The sequence below is a fragment of the Alexandromys fortis genome, unplaced genomic scaffold (genome assembly GCF_014885135.2).
Source record: "Alexandromys fortis isolate MF-2015 unplaced genomic scaffold, M_Fortis_MF-2015_v1.1 scaffold_189, whole genome shotgun sequence".
NCBI lineage: Eukaryota > Metazoa > Chordata > Mammalia > Rodentia > Cricetidae > Alexandromys > Alexandromys fortis.
In genome coordinates this window covers 2,922,429-2,949,031 of record NW_026068081.1, presented here as the reverse complement: position 1 = coordinate 2,949,031, position 26,603 = coordinate 2,922,429, and the positions used below count along the sequence as shown (strand labels likewise).

Sequence of the window (26,603 nt, the reverse complement as noted above, 5' to 3'; positions counted from 1 at the left end):
CCCACGTTCCAGTCCTAGGCGGGGAGTTGCGTTGCATGCAGGGAGTTGTAGTCCGCGAGAGTCGTTTCCAGACAAGATGGCGGAGTTGCTACTGACGCGCGAAGGGGCGGGCCCCGCGGGACTCTGGGCCGCTAGGGGATTGGGCCGCGCGGCGATTAAGCAGGCGGGAAGTATAGACCAGGTGTTAAACCCTTACCCCCGGAGTAAAGCAGGGTGCCCTAGACTCTCGCGAGATCTCGGGGAGCCCAATGGAACGCCAGGCTCCGCTTATCACCAGGGGCATTTGTTAGAGGCGGAGTTCTGGAGGCTTCTTGCCGTGAGCCGTAGGTGCCCGGCGTAACGGCATCGCAGCTGAGCTACCGCTCTGAGGATCGTACCCGTGACCATGAAGGAAGAGAAAGATCACAGGCCTAAGGAGAAGCGAGTGACCCTCTTAACGCCTCAGGGTGCCACGGGCAGCAGCGCTGGTGCTACTGCCGAAGGCGCCAAAGGGGAAGATAAGCAAGATCGCAACAGGGAGAAGAAAGAAGCTTTAAGCAAGGTGCCTACCGGCGGGTGGCCCGAGAGAGGGCGGGACGTGTACACGGGCTGGAGAGGCTGGCAGAGAATGGGGTTGTTCTCTTCCTCTCCCGGGTTTCTCTTCTCGTTCTGACTGAATGAAAATCGCTTTGCTCGGTTTCGAGCGCCGGTGGAAATGGGATTAGCGGGTTCTGGTTAAGCCCCCGAATGGGGGGGGGGCGGTGAGGGAAAGCGAGGGCTCCCTGATGGGAAGCGTGGATTAAGTTAGAGTTGCGACTGCGGGGTGGTCATGGGAGAGGGGAGCGGCAGGCAAGATAGGGGAACTTTAATTGCGCTGAATTGCTAAATAGTCCTTGCGACACCGCGGGTGAGGGGTGGGAGTGCGTGTGATGGGTTCACGGAGGCGAGTTGGGGAAGTCCGTTAAGGGACTTGATGACCTAGAGGGGCACGACAGACGGATGGCGACGGGTGAAATGTTTTGCGTATGTTAAGCAGAATGGGGAGGGTATTCTTTTAGCGGGAGTTAGGAATACAAGTGCGAGAGAGACGATTCCGTGACACGAAAGACTAGGATTTGTCTACCTGTTTAAGAACGGGCTGCACACTGCGGGGTTGCTGTTTAAGAGCAGAACCTGAGATTGTCCTTGCGCCATACAATTGTCATTTCCGAGAGTGTTTATCAACCGCGTTGCCCCCCCCCCACCTTTGACTAATCCTGAGTATTGGGCTGCAGGAGAATAATAGTCTCAGTGGTTTTGTATTTTAAAGCCGATCCTCAAGAGCCATGATTAGGGTATGCAAGAAAGTTGATGTGTGCTGATCTTGTTTTCCTCGTATTTCCTAAGGTGGTAATTCGAAGATTACCTCCCACTTTGACCAAGGAGCAGCTTCAGGAACATCTTCAACCTATGCCTGAGCATGATTATTTTGAGTTTTTTTCCAATGATACTAGGTAAAAAAATAATAATAATTAAAAACGGGGGTGGAGAGCAGACTTCCATTCTTTTATCCTACTCCTTTTTGGTTTTGAGCTAGTTTCTTTGATGCGTACATCTTTGCGATTGAGCCAGACACCTGCAAGCATATTCACTTACCTGCTTTCCCTCTACAGTCTGTATCCGCATATGTATGCCAGAGCCTATATCAACTTTAAAAACCAAGAGGACATTATTTTATTCAGGGACCGATTTGATGGCTATGTATTCCTTGACAATAAAGGTGAGTCTTTTTAAAAAGATTTAGAAGAGTTTGCCATTTTTACATTGAAGAGACTGTGTGCAGCCAGTAGCGATGCATACCTATTATCAGCACTCTGGTGACAGAGGCAGGAGGATGACTGCAAGGTAGAGGCCATTCTGAGCTGCATAGAATAACCCTAGAAAAAGAGAGGGTCAGGGAGGGGGAGGACAGGAGGAAAAGAGAGAGGGAGGGGGAGAGGGGGAGAGCAGTAGACAAAACATTGCTTTCTCCACGCCTATGTAGGCACTTTTTCTCAACTCCTTTGAGACAGAATGTGCAACATGTATAGGGTTTTTAAAATCCTGAGATATTTTTATTAACTTACTATAGTTGGATCCAGTGAATGAAATTGCCACGGATTTCTCCTTATGCGACACCTTAAACTTGTTTTAAATGTTGACTTTCTGCTTCAGAGATATTAATATCCTTTAGGTCAGGAGTCCTCAGTGAGAATACTGTTTATCTTTCTCACAAAGTTGTATATAGCTAACACATCAAATTTGCTCTCCCAGACTGAAGATGATTAATATCATGTGAGGCCCTGGTGTGATCCCCAGCGCCAGCAAAACACATAAACATGCAAGCTCTTGGTATCCAGGACACGCAGTTTATAACAATGACAGACTTCTGACTTAACTCCAATCTCACTTTTTACTTGGTATTGGCTACTTGCAATATTTAGCCAAAATGTATCCAGGTTGGCATTTGCCATCTTTCATTTGGTTTTATAATTATAGATAAATGATATAAGTTTTCTCAATTATTTCCAGTTTTCAAATAGTGAATCTTGGTTATGGTATATGCCAATAAAAGCTGAAGGCTTAACAATTGTGTTTATCGAACTTGTGTGCACAAAGGATAAACCAAGGGCTTTTCACTTGCTACAGTCACTCTCTGTTATACTCTTCCATGCCTAACTTCTATAAATTTTCCCAAACTAGCTATTTTTCCTGACCAGCATTTTTATTCTAGTAGGTAGCAGTGATTTCTCACTTAGTTCACAAGTTGTAGTGATTTTTTTTGTAGTGATATTTTTATTTCTTTATTCTTTACATCTGATTCAAGTTAGGAGTCTTATCAATGTATTATTTTCTTTTTTCTTTCTCTTTTTTTTGGATTAGGTTTGTCTTTTTTTTAAAATATTTATTTATTATGTATACAATATTCTGTCTGTGTGTCTGCCTGCAGGCCAGAAGAAGGCACCAGACCCCATTACAGATGGTTGTGAGCCACCATGTGGTTGCTGGGAATTGAACTCAGGACCTCTGGAAGAGCAGGCAGTGCTCTTAACCGCTGAGTTATCTCTCCAGCCCCCTGGTTTTGCTTTTTCAAGACAGGGTTTTCTGTGTAGCTTTGGAGCCAAAGCCTGTCCTGGAACTTGCTCTGTAGACTAGGCTGACCTCGAACTCAGAATTCACAAAGATCCACCTGCCTCTGCCTCCTGAGTGTTGGGATTAAAGGCGTGTGTCACTACCGCCTGGCTTATTTTCTTAAGCAATTTTATTACATGTATTTATTTTGTGTGTGGGTTATGGTACACATATTCTCTTGTTCCACTGTGAGGGTTTTGGGAATTAAACTCAGGTCATCAGCCTTGGTGGCAAGTATACTTACCCATTGAGTCCTCTCACCAGCCCATTGTGTATAATTTTTTATATTTAAGTAACATTTATTATGCATATTTTTTTAAAAAATTACATGTATGAATGTTGCCTGCATGTGTGTCTGTGTACCATATTCATGCCTCATGCCCACTGAGACCAGGGTACCAGATCGCTTGGAACTGGAGAGTTACAGATGGTTGTGAGCTGCCATGTGGGTGCTGGGAATTGAACCCAGATCTAAGAGCAATAAGTGCTCTTAATCACTGAGCCATCTCTCCAGCCCCTAAAGTGCATTCTTCCCTGAGACTTAACCTATACTTTATTTATTTTTTTTTTCGAGACAGGGTTTCTCTGTGGCTTTGGAGCCTGTCCTGGAACTAGCTTTGTAGACCAGGCTGGTCTCGAACTCACAGAGATCCGCCTGCCTCTGCCTCCCGAGTGCTGGGATTAAAGGCGTACGCCACCATCGCCCGGGCTTAACCTATACTTTACATTCTGTGTCCTCACCAGCCAGTGTGTAGACAGCCATTTCTCCTTACAGGGGTTTCTATTTTTCTATTTTTGTATACTTTAATTGCCATAAGATTCATTTTGTGTGTGTGTGTGTGTGTGTGTGTGTGTGTGGCGCACACACACACACACAAGAGTAGACCCACGGTCTCTCACATACAAGGCCGTGTCTCTGTCACTGAGCTACATCCCCAACTTGAAATTAACCCTTTTGAAAAGATGATTTAAGTTGATAGTTATGAAACAAAAATTCCAAACTCATCCTGGCAGTAACAGCCCTGCACCACCTTGCCTTGGCTCTGGTTTGGTTTTCCTTTGTTTCCCCCAGGTGATCTCCCACTGTGCTTCAGTCTAGTTTCCTTTCTTCCGCTCCTCCAATAGATAGCACTTAATCCTCCTGGTCTGATTCTGCATTTGTTAGGATTTTCATAACCATGTTTCCTTCATGATTTGTTTTTGTTTGAGACAGGTCCCATGTAGCCTAGGCTAGCTTTGACTTCCTCATCCTCTTCCTGCCTTCCTCTTCTAAGTACTAGGATTGCATCTGTGCCTCCCAACCCCACATAAGAACCCAGTTATTTTATTCCAGTTTATGTCACTGAAGAGAAAATAGTATTTTTTTATTTTATTAATTTATTTGAGAAGACAGTATTTTGTACCATGTATGACATTGTTCAGTGGGAATGATCAGGTATATCTATTTTTTAGCAGTCAGTTTTCTTTTTCAATTGAAATTCACTATCTTTTGCCTAGTGGTGATGGCCCCAGCTCTCAGGGGCAGAGGCAGGCGAATCTCTGGGAGTTCAAGGCCAGCATGGTCTACAGAGCAAGTTCCAGGACTGACTCCATAGCTAATGAGAAGCCCTGTCTTGAGAACCTACCCCCACCCCCACCCCCCAAAAAAAAGAAAGAAAGAAATTCACCATCTATAAGCGCAAATTTAGTAGGGTTTAGTATATTCACAAAGTTCTGCGAGTATCACTTTGCTGGAGCATTGACCATCCACAAAATAACTCCTCTCTATTAGCAGTCTTCTACTCTCCGCTCAGCCCTGGCAGTCAGCTAATCCACCCTCTCTGTGGATTTCCCTACTCTGGGCATTTCATAGCAGCAGAATCATATCATTTATGTAATATGTAGTCTTTTTTTTTTGTTTTACTTTGTTTTGCACTTTTGAAACAGTCTCTCTGTATATATAGACCAGGCTGGCCTTGCACTTGTGGCAATCCTCCTGTCTCTGTTTCCTGAGTGCTACAGTTATAGGTATGAGCCACCATACCTGACTTTAAACAGGTTTTTCTGTTTAGTGAGATCAAATTGACAAATTTATACAAGTTTGTTGACAATATGATAACTTGATGCATGTATATATACTATGAGATGATTGCCATAATGAAGTTAATAATATTTGTCAAACTTATATTGGTACCTTGCTGAAAATATCTTTATGTAGGCTTAATTCACACACCATAAAATATACCCTTTTAAAGAATACAGTTCAGTGTTTTTTTTTTTCATATAATCCCACAGTTGTATAGCCATCACCACAATCTAATTTTAGACTGTGATTATCATCCCAGTGAGAAACCCCATACTTATTAGTTGTCACCCCCACAACTAGCTCTAAGCCATTAGTATCTCCCCCATCCCCAGACAGGGTCTTACTCTGTATCCAATGCTGGCCTCAACTCAAGGCATTCTTCGTCATGAGTACTGGGACTACAGGCATGTGCCACCACACTGATCTTCTGTCTCTAGATTTCCCTCATGTAGTTGGGCATTGTATCCCTTTAATACCAGAGTTTGGGAGGTGGATGCAGGAGGATCAGGGGTTTAAGACAGTATCAGCTGCATAGAAAGTTTGAGGTTGGCTGTGGCTATGTGATGTGTCCTACTTCCAAAAAAAGCCACCATATTGTTTTAACAGTTGCTTGTTTAAGAGATTTCTAATATTTGCTGGTTTATTTAGGATTTTTGAATTGGTGTTTGCTAGGCAGCCCAGGCTGGCCTTGAACTCATGACCCTCCTATTTTAACCATCTAGTGCTAGGGCTATAGATGGCCCACTATGCCATGCTCTAATATATGGAATGAATTCATAATGAAAATTAATTTGTAGATTTTCTTTTCACATATCAAAATACCGCATTTTAGAAGGTGAATTTCAGGGAACATTACTTCTGTGCCTTATCTTTATTTTTGTTGTTGATAGAGATAGGATCTTTGTGTGTTGCCCAGGCTGGCCTGAAACTCTTGGGCTCAAGCAATCTTCCTGCCTCAGTCTTCTCAATAGTTGAGACTATAGGTACATGCCACCACACCCAGCTTAGTGCCATGTCTTTAATTATGCTATGAGTATCTGTTCTGTAGTTGTATTAATCTAGTAAGGGTTTTGGCATTTGGGAGACTATTCTGGCATCTAACTAGGTCTGGAAAACAGTAGATGATTTGCTTGTACCCACTTTTGAGATCTTCTTTATTACAGCAAGGGTGGCATTTTTTTTTTTCTCTAAACAGGTCAGGAATATCATGCTATAGTAGAATTTGCACCTTTTCAAAAAGCTGCAAAAAAGAAGATTAAGAAAAGAGATACAAAAGTTGGGACTATCGATGATGGTACAGTATAGCTCTGGTTATATATTGCTGCTTTGGGCTTTTTTTAAGTTCTTTTGCATAATGCTTATGTGAGTTAGACTCCAATATGTTACATTAGAAACATTTCAAATAGTTAATGGGAACTCTTATGCCTGCGGAAGCGTTGCTGAATTGTGAGAGTGGGTGTGGGTTTTCCAGTGTGTCTGTTCTCTTTGGCTTAGTGGCATTTCATTCGTCTGCCACTGAGCCATCCAGTCTTGACTACTGAGCAGTAAATCATTCTGAGTCTGCTGGTTAGGAAATGGTAAGCAAAAGCAGTTTTTAATTATGTTTACAGTGTTCTGCCTGCAGGCCAGAAGAGGGCACCAGATCTCGTTATAGATGGTTGTGAACCACCATGTGGTTGCTGGGAATTTAACTCAGGACCTCTGGATGAGCCGCCAGTGCTCTTAACCTCTCAGCCATCTCTCCAGCCTCAAAAATTAGTTTAAATGATATTGACTGCTCCTTGCAGCCTCCTACCATTGCTGTGATTTAACTTTTAGTTTCTGTTATCTTTCTAAAACAAGTTTTGGCCTATGGTTGAAACATTGTAAAAGTGTGTGTGTGTGTGTGTTTGTGTGTGTGTGTGTGTGTGTGTGTTTTATCTTCATGTTTGTCTATATACCATTTGTCTGCCTGGTGAAAGGAGAGGCCAGAAGAGGGTCCCCTGAAACTAGAATTAGAGGTGATTGTGAGCCACTATGGGGTGCTTAGAATTAAACCCAGGTCCTCTGGAACCGCAGTCAATACCCTTAACTACTGACCAATTGTCTAGCCCCCCCCACCCCAAAAAAAACTTTAAAAAAATATTATTGTAGGAAGTGGAAATGTTGAATGGTATTATTTATAAAGTAATAAAAAATATTAGAAAAAATATTAATGTATATAATTGGTGGTGAGGGGAATACATAAGTGTAGAGTTTAGGGGACAGCTTTTAGGAGTTGGTCTCCCCTCTACCATTTGGGTCCTGGGGACGGATCTCGGGTCAGCAGGTTTGGCAGCAAATGTTTTTACCTCTGAGCCATCTTGATAGACACTCCCACCCCCAAGGGGAAAACCTTTTTATCTCCAGGTAGGTTCATATAAAACAACTGAAATCAGCATTCTAATCCCCTAGGCCTTGAGTATGCAGTTAGCAATACATATAGTTACTAAGCTAAACAAAAATAGAGGAATGGATAACTGGCATAATTTCCATGTAAGGCATAACCAACTCCAGATTTTGAGATTTTGGTACTATTATGTTGGAAAACTGTTATATAACTCTTATTGTATTAGATAAGGATTTAGCCCCAGTGTGTGTGTTTTTTTTCATTTTTTATATGTTTGGGTGTTTTGCCTGCATGTATGTCTGTGCACCTCAGAGGCTAGAAGAGAATGTTGAATTCCCTAGAATTGGAGTGATAGAAGGTTGTAAACCACCATTGAATTTTGGGAATCGAACCTGGATCCTCTGAAAGAGAAGCCAGTGCTCTTAACCACTTAGCCATCTCTCTAACCAGCCATCTATCTAACCATCAGCCTCGATATTTTTTTTAAAGATTTATTTATTATGTATACAACATTCCTTCCATGTATGTTTGTATGCCAGAAGAGGGCACCAGATCTCATTATAGATGGTTGTGAGCCACCATGTGGTTGCTGGGAATTGAACTCAGGACCTTTGGAGGAGCAGGGAATGCTCTTAACCACTGAGCCATCTCTCCAGCCCCCCAGCCTCAATATTTTTATATTGATCTTTTAGGATCAATCTGATAGAAAAATGTTGAATAAAATAAAAAATTGTTGAATTTTTGTCATTTGTTGTTGTGAAACAGTGAAGAGTCAAGTACACAGCTTTTTATTGATGATACTCCAGATATGAAATGAGGCAGTGCAAACAATATAATGACTCAGGTATATTTCCCTTCCTTAGGATGGAGATACCTAGGAGAGAGCTCCAGAAATCACCACAGTCTCCAAAGCCATGTTTAGGACTTGGCCTCTAATTTATCATTTTGGACCACCACACTTTCCGATGTTGAGGTGTCATAAAGTGGCGTGTGCTCATGCACAAATTGCTTACACGCTGTTAAGGAATACTATGTAATTTCTATTTCTCCTGTGTGACTCTGGTTTCATGGGGTCCTTAGACTTTTCTCCTGAGATTCTGGGGCTCAAATCAAGTGCCTCATCCATCTAAGCAAGCGCTCTCAAACTGAGCTGCAACCCCAGGCCTAGAACAGTGTTCCACCTCGTATCAGTGTGTTCTAATGTATGCTCTCTCATTTTTCCTGACCCCTCTGTTACATCACACTCCACCGTGGGTATCAGTGATTTGAGTTCCAGAGTAGCCCTAGTAATCTATCTTGTGTGAGTGTTGTTTTTTGTTTTTCAAGTCTTCCATATAGTAGAAAAGTATCTTCTTAGATAAAGATCTGTCCTAGGTAGTACTTCTTTTTTGTTGGTTAAAGTCTCTGTTTTCTGGTTCCTTAAATGATTGTTTAGATCCAGAATACAGAAAATTTTTGGAGAGTTATGCCACAGACAATGAAAAAATGACGTCTACTCCAGAGACATTTCTGGAGGAAATAGAAGCCAAAAATCGAGAATTAATAGGTAAGTAGGAAGAGGGTTTTGGCCAGTGGCTTTTTCATCAGAGTGCCTTTGAAAAACAATTGATGTCTTCTAGCAGTAAGATCTTATTCCTAAAACTTGACCTGGTAATCTACAAAACTGAAGTTCATTATTAGAAAACTGAAAATCTGAGAAATTTTCACTTAGATGTTGGTTCTAAGCAACCAGCTCTAACTACTGGCATGTGTTTGACCCAGGATTTCTACTTCTAGGAATTTATCTCATAAATTTGTTCCATAGTCCTAGCTACTCGGAGAGGATAGAAAGTTAAGGCCTGCCTGCACTATAGTTTGTTCGTGGACAGTTAAGTGAGCAGGATGCTGTCTCCAAAAAAAAAAAAAAAAAAAAAAAAAACCAACCCAGTATTGGTAGCATACACTTGTAATCCCAGCACTCCAGCACTTGGTGAGGTGAAGGGGATAGGTAGAGGAAGGGGATCAGAGGTTAAAGTCAGCCTTGGAGAGCCGGGCAGTAGTGGCACACGCCTTTAATCCCAGCACTTGGGAGAAAGAGGCAGGTGGATCTCTGTGAATTTGAGGCCAGCCTGGTCTACAAAGTGAGTTCCAGGACAGCTAGGGCTGTTACACAGAGAAACCTTGTCTTGAAAAACAAAACAAAACAAAAAAAAAAGGGGACCATCGTTGGTTATATAGTGAGTTCTTCCAGATCAGCCTAAGCTGTATTAGACTCTAAACAAACAGAAAGTTTATTTTATTTATTTTTTGGGGGGGGGGGTTAGAAAGTTTTTTTTTTTTTTTTTAAAAAAAAGATGTGTTCAAAAAGATGCCATCAAGGCTATTATCACTGTTCAGCATGTTGAAAAATGAATTTAAGTAAGTTTTTTTTTTCTTTTAGTATTTGTTTGTTGTTTTGAGACAGGTTCCCTCTGTAGTCCTGGCTGTTCTGGAACTCACTCTGTAGACCAGGATGCCCTCACAGAGACCCTCCTGCCACCTGTCTCCCTAGTCTCTTGCTAGTCTCCTGTCTCCCTAGTATGCCACCATGTCTACTCCATTTTTACTTTTCTAATGTTTATGTCTGTGGGAGGATGTATGCACATGGGTGCAGGTGCCTGGGGAAGCAGGAGACTTCAGATTGCCTAGCGCTGGGATTCTGATGTGGTTCCTGAGAGGTGGACTCGGGTCTTCTGCAGTAGCAGTACTTAACTCTTAACCCCTGAGCCGTCTCTCCAGCCCCTTACTAAAATGCTAAAGCATGGTTTCTATTAATGAATATGCAGATTATTCTATTAATGAATATGCAGATTAAGCTTCCTTAGAATAAATTCCCCAAAGCAGAATTAGGGCATCAGAATGACCAGCTGTTTGGAGTACACGCTCCTGTCCTTGGTTTCTTTCCAGTCAAACTTAAGCTCCTATCTAATAAAAATGTACTTACTTACCTGTGTCTTACCAACTAGCAATTGCTCATAAAAACTTTCAGCATTGCTTTTTTAAGATTTATTTTTATGTACACATGCTTTGTCTGCATGTATGCCTGCAGGCCAGAAGAGTGCATCAGATTGTGAACCATCATGTGGGTGTTGGAAACTGAACTCAGGACCTCAGGAAGAGCAGCCAGTGCTCTTAATTGCTGAGCCATCTCTCCAGCCCCAACTTTCAGTATTCTAATGCCACCACACCCAGTTTTATTCACTTTTTAAAAAATGTAATTTAAGCCTGTATTTTGAAGTAGAATACTTTACAACTTGTTTGGATTAATAGGGTGGATTTTGTAAGGGGTGTCATTTCCCCATCTTGAGTGGGTAGCAGGGCTGACTGAAAGTGAAATCCTTTCCAGGCTTGATAAGCATTATTAATAATCTGCTTGTGCTTTATAGCTAAAAGGACAACCCCACTCTTGAGCTTCCTGAAGAACAAACAGGTGAGTTTTCATTTTGTAGTTCGCCTGGTTCTTGATTAGTTCACAGTGTATAAACATCTGAGAGCCTTGGGATCCTACAGGAGAAATAGCTATTTTCCCACAGTTAGCCCTTAAAGGTCTAGCTTCTTTAGGCATCTTCATGGTGGTGGTGAGCCTATGGGCTTACCTTGCAGACCTAGAGAGGTCTTTGCTGCCCCAGAGACATTTGTGATACCCCCCGAATGCCTCAAGTCAGATGGGCTAGCAGGTTCCCATAATGCCTTTGCAGCTAATTGGGGTTTTGGTGCCTTTGTAATTGGAAGGATTGTGTTCGTATTTCTAGCGAATGAGAGAAGAAAAGAGGGAAGAAAGGAGGAGACGAGAAATAGAAAGGAAAAGACAACGAGAAGAAGAGAGAAGAAAATGGAAAGAAGAGGAGAAACGAAAAAGAAAAGATATAGAAAAGCTAAAGAAGATAGAGAGAGTTCCAGAAAGGGAAAAAATAAAGGATGAACCAAAGATCAAGGTATGGGAACAACGGAAACAGACTGCATGTCACTGAAACTGCATGTGTCTATGCATGAGCCTTGTGTTGTTGCAAATTTTGTTTTATTTTTGCACTTTTGGGGGTGGGTTGTGGAAATAAAAATATTTCCTATCATAGTAATAATGTTAAGTTTTAAGCTTAGGATGACTTAGAAGGATTCGGTAGTTTACCCAATGCTATCATCCTTCATTGCAGACCTGTTTTGTTTAAGTCACTAATAATGTTTGCTATGTGGGTTGCTAGTCTCTCGGTTCCTGGTAAATGAGGACTTAGGCTTGGCTTGCATGAATGTGGGATTTTTTCAGCTTTTCTTTCATAAATGATACATGAAGTTGCCTCATCTGTTTGTTTTCCACTGTCTTCAGGTACACAGGTTTCTGTTACAAGCTGTGAATCAGAAAAATGTAAGGATCAAATACATGATACAGAACATCTAGTATCATGTCACACACACAGGTCTTAGCTCATAACTTTTGGTGGTGGTGGTAGTGTTATGTGTTGAAACCCCTTCAGATTGACTTGGGTCTTTGTAAAAGCTGAGCTATTTGACATCTCTCTTTAAAAGGAAACCCCAAACCAGGCAAGGTAATTCATCAAGGCAGAAGGGTTTAGTATGAAGCCAGCCTGCCCTGCAGTTCCAGTACCTCAATAAAATAGGATAGAATAAATAGAGGGCATTCAGGTGACACCCTGATGTTCTGCTGTATACCCAGAAGCCTCAGCAGTGTAGCTTCAGAGGAAAGTCAGTTTGTATTGTGCCCTCTCCTCTTCTATGCCTCTCCTAACTGGCTGCCCTGGGGAACGAGTGTTGACAAATACCCTGCCTTAAGTGCTTTCCCTCTCATGATTCCTGAGTTACTGTCTTGCATCTAGGAATCTGTAATCAGCAGGTGCTTATTGCTACATTGCATATAGGAAGAGGAAAGCCTGTAGAAAGATCTCAGCCTTGCTACTTCCATCCCAAGGGTATGGCTTGGGCAGCCCTTGCTGCAGTGAACATCCCAGAGAAGTACTTGGAGCTAGACCATCAGAAAGTCTGAGAACATCTCACAGATAGGACAGCATGGTTGCCTTCTTCTATTTTCTGGAAATACAGCAGTTAGGGGAGCTGGAGTTTCCGGAGTCTCCTTTGGACTCATCATTGCTGATACAGGGGAAACTTCCACCTCAGTTCCTTCCAGCTGAGTCTCTGTCCACCATGCCACAATTGATTTGATTTGTTTATCTACATGATCAGCAAGACAGAAGGTAGAGCCAGCCATGCTAGAGAGCTTCTCTAATGTTCTTATTAAATAATGAACATCTTGGCAGCTAATACAGGTAGATGTTTGTTAGAGAAATAAGAACACTTCAAATGAAACCTGCACATCCGCCCTCATTTTACTTTGGGACCTTCTTTGTGTCCATTTTGGATTCCCATTTGTAGTGGCTGTGTGTGCTGAAGTAGCTCATGCTTAAGTCCTGTGGTTCCTTTGCCTTTTGCTTGGTGACTTGCATGATGCCTTTTCCCTGAGGTGAACCTCTTATGATGCATTTACTGTGATATTTTGTTTTGCCTAAGAATCTCTGCCTATCCAACACCTAGTGGAGGTATCCATGATACCTCTTTATAGCAATGATGTCAGAAAGAGTAGCATATGTGGCATTGAGTAGAGTTGGAATTTCAGCGTTCTATTGTGTAAGGCTTTTGGGTTTTAAAATCTCAGTGCCAAGTAATTCTTGATATTTTTCTCTAATGATAATGTGATTATACCATCATAAATATGTTATTCTCAGGCTTAAGGCAGAATCATTCCCACAATGAATCTCTCCTTTGGTAATCAAGGCATTTGGCATTGCAGGTGTATACATAAAAGAAAAATAAAAACAAAAAACTTGATTGACTTAAAAGTTTGACCTATAGCCAGGTATGGTGGTGCACACTTTTAACCAGTACTAGGGAGACAGATATAGGCAGATTATAATTTCCTGGCTAGCCTGGGCTACATAGTAAGAACCTGTCTCAAAACCCCTTCAAAAGAGTCCATTTAAAACCAAAGGAGTCTTGATCCCATTGCCACAGGATGATGAAACCACTTCCCGTGGAAGGAATGATACTTTATAGTAGTAGCATCCTTTTAGTAAGTCACTATTGTGCATTAGCTGTTTGCCTGTAAGTTTGAGAATAATGGCACAAAGATAAGGGGCTTTCCGTAGTATAAAGTCAAAATAGTATATTGTGGGATTTTTGATAAAATCAGAAGGCAATGCCCTATTCACCAAAATAAAAAATAAAAATTTTCTCTTTAAAAGCTGCTCAAGAAACCAGAAAAAGGAGATGAAAAAGAACTTGATAAAAGAGACAAAGCCAAGAAAATGGACAAAGAGAATCTGAATGAAGAAAGAGCCTGTGGGCAAAGTTGTACTCTGCCCAGGCGTTTTGATGTTGACCTGAAGGATGAAAAGCCAAAGAGGTCAGTCAGCAATTGAGAGCTCTGAGCCACCTTTCATCGCTAGCCATTAATGTAGACGGCATGTCCTTTACTTGCCTGGAGTTAAATTAATTGCTGGTTGGAATAGTGTACTCACATGTAAGAACACTCAGGAGGCTGAGGTAGGAGGATTGTTAGTTTCCAGACTAGCTTAGACTACATAGTAAGACCTTGTCAAAAAAAAAGGAAAAAAAAGATGAATTGCTTTATACACGTGGAAGAAGGAAAAGGAAAGGTTGCAAATATTCTAGTGTTTTCATCTAGGTGAATGAGCTTTGGTTTTTCTTTTTTTAAGATTTATTTATATTATTTTCAGTTATGTGTATGTGTCTAGTATGTGGTTATATGCACATGTGTGCAAATGCCCTTGGAGGCCATAGGTGTCCGATCCCCCTGTGACTGGAGTTACAGGTGCTTGTGAGCCCCTGATGTGGGTGCTGGGAAACAAACTCGAGTTTTCTGCAAAAGCAATAGGTTCTTAACTGGTGAGCCAGCTCTTCAGCCCTGACCTCTGGTTTTGCTTGTTTTCAAAAACACTATTTTCCCTCAGCTGTAGCAGCCAGTGCACCCTCATTAGGATGGCCAAGTTAGCACAGTGTTCCTGCACTTGCAATTGCAGGATGCTTGAAGGGTCATGCTCACCTTCCTTTCTTTTGTTCCGCTCTGTTTTTCAGACGGTCTCATGTGTTTGAGTCCAGCCTATGGTGCTGGGACGTGAGACCCGCACACGATCATACATCATTTGGTAAAGCACCCTGTCAGCCAAGCTGTGTTTCCAGCCCTCTTGTTTGTTTGTCACGCAGGCTTGATGATGAGAATGTCAGAGATTACAGGGATCGGGATTATGAAAGAGAGCAGGAGCGCATGATCCGAGAAAGAGAGAGGATAAAGCGGCAAGAAGAAGAACGCCGGAGGCAGCAGCAGAAGGAGCGCTATGAGAAAGAGAAGGCTTTCAAACGAAAGGAAGAGGAACTGAAGAGAGAAAAAGAAGCACTTCGAGATAAAGGGAAGAAGAGCGAGAATACAGAATCAATATGCACCTTGGAAAAAGCTGAAAAGAAAGAAGAAGTGGTTAAGAGAGACCGCATAAGGAACAAGGTGCTGCTTTTCATTAAACTTGCTTATTTTGTGAGGATTGATTTCCCCATTCTTACAAGGATAAATGTAAAGGAATGAGTGCTCTCCCCACCCCCACTAGTTATTGAACTCAGGGCTTTGCAAGCTTTCTGCTCGTGAGCTTCATCCCCAGTCCCTATTGTGGAATTTTCATTTCTTTTGTTATGTTTATTTACTCATTTATTTTGTGTATGCATGCATATAAGTGTGTGCAAGTGCACATTAGGTCTCAGTGCGTGAGTGACAGTCAGAGGGCAATTTGTGGGAGTCATTTCTTTCCTTCCACCATGTAGATCCTAGGGATTGAACTCCCATTGTCAAGCTTGGCAGCAAGTGCCCTTACCTGATGAACAGTAATTTATTTATTTATTTATTTATTTTTTGGATTTATTTATTATATATACAGTGTTCTGCCTGCGTGTCTGCCTTCATGCCAGAAGAGGGCACCAGATCTCATTATGGATGGTTGTGAACCTTCATGTGGTTGCTGGGAACTGAACTCAGGTCCTCTGGAAGAACAGCCAGTGTTCTTAACCACTAAGCCATCTCTCCAGTCCAAGCAGTAATTTCTTAATATCCTGTTTATTCATAATTCAGAGTTTCTCAATTGCATCATTAATGTCTTCTTAAATAAGGGCTTTGAACAAAGTTCTTAAAGTATATGTGTTTGAAATAGTTAACTAGTGTGTGGTTGAATTCTCTTGATCTAAGCAATCTCCCTTTTGTTTTCCTGACATTGAATTGTTTGTTGCAGAAACCAATTTGTCTTATGGATCTTCTCAGATTGTAGACTGGCAAAACAGAACATTTTGATCTCATTGAACATATGTATTCTGTTTCTTTTACAGTTCATAATTAAGTGCTGGTACTGTGATAGACAACTTAGCATGAATGTTCAGTCTCCAGTACTAAAAACTTATAATTAACTGAACAATTTTAAAATGAAAATAATAATCAAATCTAGGCTAGAAATCAGCAAACGTTCCTAGAAAAGGCTAGCTGGTAAATATATTAAGCTGTAAGAGCCATATGGTCTCTGACATAGCAGCTAAATTCTATTAAGAAAACAGGCATGATGGTATATAAAAATGATCTTGGAGCTGGGAGTATTTCTCAGTGGTGAAGAGTGCTTGCCTAGCCGGGCGGTGGTGGCACACGCCTTTAATCCCAGCACTCTGGAGGCAGAGGCAGGCGGATCTCTGAGTTCGAGGCCAGCCTGGTCTACAAGAGCTAGTACCAGGACAGGAACCAAAAGCTACAGAGAAACCCTGTTTCGAAAAAAAAAAAAGAGTGCTTGCCTAAATTGCATAAGGCCCAAGGTTCAATCCCAGCACTGCCAAAAGGAAAAAAAGGAATGAATTGAGTATAGCTGTGTCCTAAGCAAATTTTATTTACTTAAAAAAAAACTTGGGGCTGGAGAGATGGATTAGCAGTTAAGAGTGAATAGTGCTTTTCCAGAGTCCTGGACTTCAGTTCCTAGCACCCATGTTAGAGAGTCACGGAATCTATAACTCCAGCTTCTATGAGCAAGTTGCACATAAATACACGCATGCACACACACATGCATACACACACCCCATAGTTAAAAATAATAAAAATAAATCTTTAAAATGGCTGGGCATGGTGGTGCACACGTTTAATCCCAAAACTCAGGAGGCAGATAGATCACTGTAAGACAGGTAGATCTTTACAAATTTGAGGCCAGCATGCTCTAAACAATGAGTTTCAGGCTAGCTACAGCTACATAGTGAGTCCCTGTCTCAAAAACAAAATAGACAAAACACCTGGTGTGCCCTGATCTAGAGACTTTGAATATCCTCACACTCAGTCGTAGACAAGAACTTTCTGGGGGGTGGGGAGTTCGAGACAGGGTTTTCCTTTGTAGCTTTTGGAGCCTGTCCTGGAACTCACTCTGTAGGCCAGTCTAGTCTCAAACTCACAGAGATCCACCTGCCTCTGCCTCCCAAGTGCTGGGATTAAAGGCGTGAGTCACCACTGCCCGGCAAGAATATTCTTTTTTTTTTATTGAAAAAAAAAAGAATATTCTTAAGTGATGCTGTGCTCCCTTGCTCTGTCGTCACATCAGGAGGAATATGATCCCTGGATATCCTAGTTTTCTTGTTAGTTAACTTCTAAGGACACAGATTCTTGCTTAAGGCTCCAGAGTGATAAGATTACAGATGTGCACCTATGATGAATGTGTGTTTCCATTATTAGGATGGCAGTTCTCAACCTGTAGGTAACCCCTTTGTCAAACCTCTATCTCCAAAAATATTTAATTATGATTCATAATGGTAGCAAAATTACAGTTATGAAGTAGCAACAAAAGTAACTTTATGGCTGGGGGTCAGCACATGAGGTTCTGTATTAAAGGGTCGTCGCAGCATTAGGAAGGTTGAGAGCCACTGGTTTAGGATATTTTGGTTGGGTTGCTCTTGGGAAGCCTGTGCCCTCTTGAGCATGTGTACTACTTCCTCGCCTCTTATATGGCTCGCTTTCCTTCCTCTTCCTCCCTTTTTCTGTCATTAATGACTTGACTTGTTTTTTGATTTTATTTATTTATTTATTTGGTTTTTCGAGACAGGGTTTCTCTGTAGCTTTGGAGCCTGTCCTGGAACTAGCTCTGTAGACCAGGCTGGTCTTGAATTCACAGAGATCCGCCTGCCTCTGCCTCCTGAGTGCTGGGATTAAAGGCATGTGCCACCACCGCCCGGCCTGATTTTACTTATTTTTATATGATGATGTGTATGGTGGCTTTGCCTACATGTGTGCAGTACCTGAGGAAGCTAGAAGAGGCCATCAGATACCACAGAACTGTAGTTACATATAGTTGTGATTCACCATGTGGGTACTGGGAACAAATTCTCTGAAAGAGCAGCCTGTGATCTTAACTGCTGAGCCATCTTCCCATCTCCTCTCTTTTCTATTTCTAATTTGTTTGCTTGAGACAAAGTCTCGTGTGGCTCATGCTGGCCTTAACTACTGTATAGCCTAGGCTGGCCTTGAACTTCTGATCCTCCTTCCTCCCCATCTCCTCAGTCAAAGTATGCACCTTTGTATGAGGTATGCCTTGATCACCTCTCCCCCTTTTTTAACATACATGCTTAAATCTATATTTAAATCTTTTCTTAATAGACCCTCTCAAAAAAAAAGTCTTGATCAATAGCAACTGCCCCTATTCTTGAAGATACAAGCTGAAATATTGAAATATTTAAGAGTAAATGGTCTTGATATTTACAGCTTTTAAATGAATCTGCACAAAAATAATGTGTGAAAAAACTGTGCACACATACATTAAAGAGAGAAAAGGCAAATGTAACAAAATGTTACCATTTTCTGAATCCTCGGAGGAGGATATGTGGGTACTCACTGTACTAATTTTATAAAATATTTCAGTTGATTTAAAGCTTCTCAAGAGAAACAGTTGACAAGAGGCCAGCAAGATGCTTTAGTGAGTAGAGTGCTTGTTTCTAAGCTAGACAATCCGAGTTTCATCCCTGGGACTCGCATGGTGGAAAGAACCAACTACAGGTTTTCCTCTGACCCTTACATGCTCAGGTGTCTACCCAAATATAAGTTGAAAAGGCCAGGTGTGATGGTCCGTGCCTGTAATCCTAGCCCTCAGGAGGCTGAAGCAGGATTATGAGTTCAACACCACTCTGGGCTACATAGTGAGACCTTCTATTAGAATAAGGATGAAAAAGGCATGACATATTAATATCATTAGCTTGTTATATAAGAAAAGGAGAGCCAGGCGGTGGTGGCGCACGCTTTTAATCCCAGTACTTGGGAGGCAGAGGCAGGCCGATCTCTGTGAGTTCGAGGCCAGCCTGGTCTACAGAGCCAGCTCCAGGACAGGCTCCAAAGCTACAGAGAAACCCTGTCTCAAAAAACAAACAAACAAACAAACAAAAAAAGACAGCCAGCCTTGACCTCAAGGCGATCGATCCTCTTGCCCTGTCCTCTCAACTGCTGGCATTTATAGATTTGAGCCAGTGTCGGCTTTAGACATCTTCACTGCAGTCTAACTTGTTGTTAGCAGCTCTTCATCCTTGATGTCCAAATTCATTGTATCTTTACACACTAGAAGCCCCATTATCCATATCTTTAAAAAGTATGCAGGGGCGTCAAATATTTTGACATTTCATTTTGTGAAAGCAGTGAAATATGTTGCTACAGTTTTTCAATTAGGAATAGTGCTTTAGGGCTGGGGCCATAGCTTGTTAGAGCACTTGCCTGAGTTCAGTCCCCTGTACCACATACAGAAGAGAAATAACACTCTAGGGTTAGCTTTCATAAATCAGGAAGAAAGCAAAGAAGGCCTATAATTTTTTTGTTGAATTCTTTTTAGGAGATAGGGAGCCCCTTGACCTTGAGTAAGAGATTTTTGTATGCAAAGCCTGTATTCTACTAAGTCATACACCCCAATTCTTTTTTGTTTTTTTTTCTTATTTTTTATTACTATTTGTGTGGGTCTGGTTTTCTTATTGATTTGTTTGAGACTTGGATCCCAGGCTGGCCCTAAATCAGTTATAACTAAGGATGACCTCCAGCTTCTGATCTTCCTGCCTCTACCTCCCAGTGCTGCACTTATGCACTTGTATCACTGTGCCCAGTTTATGCTCTGATTGAGCTCGGGGCTTCACACATGCTAGACAAGCACTGTGTCATGTGAGCCATATCCCCAGCCCACCACTTGCTAAATTCTTAACATGGCTTACAAGTTTTCTAGGGTCATAACGGTCATAAAGCTTACATAGGACTTGAATCAAGGGCCCAAGTATGTGATTTTGTTGCCTTACTGAGGAACCTGATTCTAAAGTGCTACCTGCTAGGATGGTGGGCTGTACTTAAATTTGAACACTTATAAGACCTTAAACCCTTCCCCGATGTTGGCAAACTCCCTCCAACAAGGCCACATCTACTCCAGTAAAGCCACACCTCCTAATAAATGCCACTCCCTATGAGTTTATGGGTGCCAATTACATTCAAACTACCACACCCTTGATTGTTTTGACATTTAAAAAAAGTTAGACCTAATTATTGAATCTGAGATAGCTTTAAAGGTTGGGCAAAGAAAGCCAGGTGGTAGTGGTGCACGCCTTTAATCCCAGCACTTGGGTTGCAGAGGCAGGCGGATCTCTGTGAGTTCAAGGCCAGCCTGGTCTACTAGAGCTAGTTCCAGGACAGGCTCCAAAACTACAGAGAAACCCTGTCTTGAAGAAAAGAAAAGTTAGGCAAAGACATTATAAACATGTATGAAATTTTCAAAGAATTAATAAAAATATTATTATTTTAAAAATAGGCAGATTTCTCAAAATAGTACCCCAGCTTTGTTTAAGTCTTAAGTGACTGCAAGTTGGGTATGGTGGCACATGTCTTTAACCCCAGAACTAAGGAGGCAGAAGCAGATGGAACTCTGTGAGTCTGAGATCAGCCTGCTCCACAGAGTGAGTTCCAGGACAGCCAGGGCTACACAGAGAAACCCTGTCTTAAATAAAAATGGGACAGCAGCTATACACACACACACACACACACACACACACACACACACACATGTATATGTTGATGGCCTGTAGTTCTAGCTACTCTGACGGCTGAGGCAAGAAGATAGTAAGTTCAAGGCCTGCCTGGGCAATTTAGAGATAGCCTGTCTCAGAATAAATAGAAAAAGGGTTGGAAATACAGTTCAGTGGAGCACTTATCTACCACGCACAAGGCTCTTGTTTCAATCCCTCCTTTCAAAAAAAGGTTGCTTTTCATATAGAGAGAGAAATTGGGAAGTTATTACGTAGCACACATTCAGGTCTTTGACCTGGTATGACTTGATTTGGGGGTATATGAATGCATCATTTAGGGCTCTGAAATCCCCCTCCCCCCATGTTAAAGAGGAGTAACAGTGCTGTAACGTGAATATTTCGCTTTGTTTTAGGATCGTCCAGCAATGCAGCTGTACCAACCAGGAGCCCGAAGCCGAAATCGACTCTGTCCCCCTGATGACAACATCAAGTCTGGAGATTCCCCGGTGGACAGAAAGCAGGAAAGTGGTATTAGCCATAGAAAAGAAGGAGGAGAAGAGTGAGAAGACTCAATGGCCATAGGTGTCCTGACTGTCCAGGCAGCCAAAGAGCACGTATTATGCTATCCAGAAGTGCCTTCAGGGCAAAGGAACAGAGAACAAGGAAAGGGGTCGCTGTGCTGGTGGGATGCACTATAGAGGAGTGTAGTGTGTCTAAGCAGGAATAAGATTGCAGGCTCAGAATCGGAAGTACAATTTCATTGTTTTTTGCAGTTTTCACAAGTTAATTTTAATGTCTCAGACAAAGACGGTAGCAAGAACATTGCAAATGCAAAGTAAGGACTTTGTATGACACAAGCGAAACGGAGCAGGGGCTAAAATCAACAGGTGTTCTTAATCCTGGCTTAGAGCATCTTAGCTTGAGTGGAGCAGAAGCACACGAAGTCTTGTCGGGGTCTAACTGTTTTGCATTGTTGGTGATAACTGTTGACTCTGTAGTGTAGAAGCAACAAGCATGTAATCGTAGCACAAGTAGAGTGGAAGAGAGATTATGGCTGATGGAAAAGATTTAAATAGTCATGTTACATCTATATTCTGTGTCTGAAGTTTTTGTAATTATAGCTTGTTTTGTTTACTTCTGTGAACTTAGCATCAAAAAAATTGTAAATGTCTTGTTTTGCCTTTAGCAATTTTTTCCTATTTATAGGTAAAGTGTAGTCTTTCGTTAGCTGCTGACAATCTAAGTCTTCATTCTATCTTAGGTTAGACGACTTGAGTGCACACCCTCTCCAGGAAGAAAACTACACGGATAGATCTGTTCCTGTCAAATGGCAGCTTTCAGTCTTAGCTTGTTTTGTATTACAGTCAATAAATTTTGACTTCATTCAAGTATGAAACTCCATTTCCTTATTCACGTTCTGACTTACTGATGGTACTGGGGACGGAACGAGGGAACTCAAGCATGCTCTGTGTGCACTCTGCCACTCAGCTATAACCTCTGCGGCCTGAAGCGAGGTGAGTTTATTAACTTTATTAAGTAGCTGTTGCTTTTTAGAAATTAAATAGTTGATACTGAATTAACTTCTTGAAAATTTTGAAAGGGGATAAATGATACTAATTTCTGCCTTCAGTAGGCAAGGAGAGGCTTCGACCAAAAGAGAGGTTAGATCACGGCTCACCATTCTTTTACCATAAAGAACGAACTAAAGGTAGACTTGGGTTCACACCTGTAATCCCAGCACTCAGAAAGTCAAGGCACGAGGATTGACATCAATTTGAGGTCATCCTGTGCTTCATAGCAGGGTCTAGGCTAGCCTGAGCTACAAAGTAAGACTGTCTAAAACAACAGTGCACAACATTCTTTTTTCCTGTATTTTTTCTTTTCTTTTTTTCACATCATGTATTTTTTTTTAATATTTATTTATTATGTATAGTGTTCTGTCTGCATGTATGCCTGAAGGCCAGAAGGGGGCACCAGACCTCATTACAGATAGTTGTGAGCCACCATGTGGTTGCTGGGAATTGAACTCAGGACCTTTGGAAGAGCAGGCAATGCTCTTAACCTCTGAGCCATCTCTCCAGCCCTACATCATGTATCTTGATCCCATTCATTTCCCTGTCCCTTCACATCCACCCTCTGCCCCTGTATCCCCCAAAATAAAGCAAAATTTAAGAGAAGGGGGAAAAAAGGGAAAAAATTTTAAAATCTCCTCATGGGAGCTGTAGTGTGATACAGTGAGTCACGCAGTAAAGCCTTTTGTCCACACATCTTTACTCCCAAGTGTTTGTTGCAAAGAGTCCTTGGTCTGTTCGAGGTTCCTGGTTTCTGCTACACTATCAATGCTGGGCCCTCACTAGGACTCTTTTGGATATCCTGTGGTTACCCTGTGTTGTGGAGATCCTGTAGCTTTGGATCTGTAGGTCAGGTTTCTTTACGTGCTCCTGCAGGATAGATGGGGTGGGTGTTGAGGCCAGTGAAGTCAAAAGTCATAACCCTGGTTCTGGGCCTGGGCTGCTGCAGGGTTGATCCCCACCAGTTCTGCCCTGTCCTCACCACCAGGGTGAGCTCTCCAGTACTGTCCTGGCCCTGGCCCCCTCCCCCCCAATTCGTCCCTTGGCAATGAGGGAGGGGTGGGGCCGGTTCTCCTGTCAGGCCCTCAGGGTCTGCTCTTCCACACCTGCACCACCAGGGCCAGCTCCACTGTGCTACCTTGTGAGGTACAGTGGCCTCTCCTTCCAGTGCTGCAGCTGGTGAGGGGTAGGGACAGCTCTCCCACTCTGATGACCCCATGGCCAGCTCCTCCACCTGGCTCAGGCATTGATGAGCGGGGTTTGGGGGTGCATCTCTCCTCCGCCCATGCTGCCACATGTCAGATGAGTAATGGAGACAGTTCCCCTTTGCTGGGTCACCCTTGCCTCCAAATACCTGGCCAACTCTGCTGTGCTGCCTAGGCGAGGCAGAGCCCACTTTCCTGAGTGCTGCAGCTGGTAAGGGGGAGGGTCAGCTCTCTCATCTGTTGCAGGCTGTAGAGGGGGGGATCTCCCCCACCCCTACCACTGCATGAGATACGAGTAGTGGGGCACAGCATTCTTGAGCTGCTGCTTGACTTCCTGCCAGCTCCACCTAAGGTGGCATTGATTGCCCATTTACTCATAGGCTAGCTTGTGGCTTTATATTTCTTCACATTTACATGTATGCAATGTATCTTTTAAAAACCCATTTTACTGATTTATGTGTCAGACTGGATTTCTGTGCACCACATGAGTACCTGGTGCCAGCAGAGCAGATCTCCTGAAACTGGAATTACCGGCCATTGTAAACTGCTGTGTAGGTGCTAGGAACTGAACCAGGTTCTCTGTAGTGGTGGCAAGCACTCTTAACCACTAAACCGTCTCTCCAGCCCCCTATGCAATATCAGTGTATCTTGGTCATATCCACCTTTCTCAGCTTGTAGAAGCCGGTTCCAAGAAGCAGGTAGAAGAGCCACTAAAAATGATTGAAAGGCAATTACCCAAAACTGAGAGAGTACTTCCAAATAAGGGAAAATTTCAGGAGAGTGGCTCAGTGTGTCCCTTGCCTCAGAAAGGTTAGGGAACAGAAGTATGAAGTTGTCACTGGCTTTGGCAGTGCTTGAGTGTTAGGAAACTGGGCAGAGGGAAACTCATATAATGCAGAGTGACCGGTAAGTGGGGAGCAGAGATGGGAGCAAATGGGTAAGAAGAGATTAGAACTTGAGAAACATCTAGAACTCATCTAATTTTAGATGGTCATTGAAGCCACAGACATGGATTCTGTCACTTAGACAAAGAGAATGAAGTAGGGACAGAAATAGATGTAGATTCCAGGCTGAAAGAATTCTAACATTCTACCAATAAAAGAAAAATGTTTCTATAAGGATGACAAGAAGTAGCCATAGAGTAGGAGAAAAGCCAAATATTCTGGTGCTACTTAATCTGAAAGGATGTTTCAAGAAGTAGTGGCCCTGGATATAGAGGAACAGACCTCTAATCACAGCACTTGGAGATGGAGAGTTCAAGATTATTGGCTACATCTTAAGTTTTAGGCCAACCCCTGGCTGTATGAGACCCTATCTCAAAACATGAAGAAAAAAAAAAAAACAGTAGTAGCAGCTGGGCTGTGGTGGCGCACGCCTTTAATCCCAGCATTTGGGAGGCAGAGGCAGGCGGATCTCTGTGAGTTCAAGACCAGCCTGGTCTACAAGAGCTAGTTGCAGGACAGACTCCAAAACCACAGAGAAACCCTGTCTCAAAAAAAAAAAAAAAAAAAAAACCAGTAGTAGCAGACAAGGCTGTGAATAAAGTAAGCAAGGCCTTGGCGTCACACTCCAGCCTGCAGTGGGAAAAGGGGAGTAGAAGAGAAAACTCAATTATGATACTTGAGAGCCACAGAATGTGGTGGCTTCTAGACTATTCATAGCCTGGCATTTGAAAGCCATTGGGTTGAGAATAGATTCAGTTAGCATTTATAGCTTTTTATAGACGTCTATCATGAAATAAACCAGACAAATGGTGTTGATAAATGATCATTTTTAATATAAGGAACACTAAAGTTTAGTATTTAGACGTCTAAGAGAAGGGATACCCAGGAGAATAACCAATAATGTAGTTTTCTTGCAAAGGCAGCCAAAATAGAAGCGAAGGTAGAGGTCAGAGGAGCCTGCCTTGGGTTTAAAAAGGCTACTCCCCAACCATCAGCAATGAGTTGGCAGCGCCTGCCTCCTCTCTGGCCGGTTAGCAAGCAGCTGAGTAAACGCTGGGCAGTTTTCCCGTCAGCACCTCCCTCCGGTCTTGCGGTCTTTCGTGGCCTGAGTCAAGGCCTCTTCCCTGCCCCTTCGAATTTCTTCCCCTCTCTCTATTCACTTCCTATTCACTGTGTGCCAGTCACTAGGGACAAGGAAAGAAAACCAAGTCCTTGTCCTTGAGTAACTCAGCTACGTCAGTGACTAGAGACCAGTGGAACAAACAACTGGGGTTACAATGTGAGCAGGGCGGTGAGTGGACAGATGATCTGGGAGTCTCCTGCCTGGAAGCTGCCAAGTGTGGCTGAGGAAACCCCCTAAACTGGATGGACCAGTTGAGAGCATGGCAGGGCCCAGCCCTCCTCCCTCTGAGCAGTTGTTTGGTGTTAGCAACCAGTGTTGTTTTCACGAAGCTGCCTTTCTTTCACTTTCTACACTGAAGGTTGAGCCTGGTGATGGTGGGGGCGGGGCGCACAGGCCTTGAGTCCCTGCACTCAGAAGACTAGTGGATTTCTGTGAGTTCAAGGCCAGCCTGAGTTCTAGAACAGCCAGGGGCCTCAACAGAGGCCCTATCTCAGCCCGGTCTGACCCCTCTCAAATAATAGTACCGCCTCTTAGCCACAGGGCTGTTTCTCCAGCCCTAACTTTAATTTTTATTGTATTTATTTTGTGGAGCTGTTTGCACATGGCATGGCATGTGTTGAGGTCAGAGGGCAACTTTTGGGGCTTTGGGGGATTGGTTCTCAGTTGTCAGATTTAGCCACTGAGCCATTTTACTGCCACCCCCCTTTTTTTTTGTCAAACTTTAGTTTGTCCCCTTACTGTCCCTCTCCACCACTTTTATTTTTTTATTTATTTATTGAGACAAAGTCTCTGTATACAGTCCTCGCCGTCCTGGAACACTCTCTCTAGATCAGGCTCCCTCGAACACACAGATTTGCCTGCCTCTGCTTCCCGAGTACTGAGATTAAAGACATGTGCTGCCATGTCCCACCTTGCAGCCATAAATCAATTTCTTATTATTTATAATAATAAACTTATAGGAGCCAGGCATGATGGCACATTGTCTATAATGCTGGTGCTCAAGAGGCTGAGGCAGAAGGATTGCTGTAAATGTAAGGTCAACTTGAGCTATATAGTGAGTTTTAAAAAAGCCTGAACTAGCCGGGCGGTGGTGGCGCACGCCTTTAATCCCAGCACTC

The 26,603-nt window shown here is 42.6% G+C and overlaps 2 protein-coding genes across 4 annotated transcripts in view; both read left to right on the top strand.

Annotated features, from left to right (window-relative positions):
- Positions 1 to 269: 269 nt before the first annotated feature.
- Positions 270 to 22,030, top strand: Upf3b (UPF3B regulator of nonsense mediated mRNA decay). Of its 3 annotated transcripts, XM_050121916.1 has the most exons (11): positions 271 to 541; positions 1,366 to 1,472; positions 1,632 to 1,738; positions 6,390 to 6,488; positions 8,998 to 9,108; positions 10,967 to 11,010; positions 11,333 to 11,515; positions 11,902 to 11,940; positions 13,829 to 13,989; positions 14,811 to 15,105; positions 21,056 to 22,030. In XM_050121916.1, the coding sequence occupies exons 1-11, from the start codon at positions 386 to 388 to the stop codon at positions 21,203 to 21,205; spliced, it is 1,452 nt and encodes a 483-aa protein (XP_049977873.1). In that variant the 5' UTR covers positions 271 to 385; the 3' UTR covers positions 21,206 to 22,030. The 3 variants fall into 3 exon arrangements, with proteins under 3 accessions (XP_049977875.1, XP_049977873.1, XP_049977874.1); XM_050121918.1 differs by lacking the exon at positions 6,390 to 6,488 and having other exon boundaries at positions 270 to 541; XM_050121917.1 differs by lacking the exon at positions 11,902 to 11,940 and having other exon boundaries at positions 273 to 541.
- Rpl39 (ribosomal protein L39) overlaps positions 22,011 to 26,603 on the top strand; it is a 23,298-nt gene continuing 18,705 nt past the window's right edge. The window contains exon 1 of the mRNA XM_050121919.1: positions 22,011 to 22,156. The gene's annotated coding sequence lies outside the window, so the exon portion shown is untranslated. The remainder of the gene's footprint in view (positions 22,157 to 26,603) is intronic.

Bases quoted from the DNA above. Each gene is read 5' to 3' on its own strand.
- Upf3b (XM_050121916.1), top strand. From the start codon at position 386: ATGAAGGAAGAGAAAGATCACAGGCCTAAGGAGAAGCGAGTGACCCTC. The intron at 542-1,365 runs GTGCCTACCGGC...GTATTTCCTAAG, and splicing joins AGAAAGAAGCTTTAAGCAAG to GTGGTAATTCGAAGATTACC. The intron at 11,941-13,828 runs GTAAGGATCAAA...TCTCTTTAAAAG, and splicing joins AAGCTGTGAATCAGAAAAAT to CTGCTCAAGAAACCAGAAAA.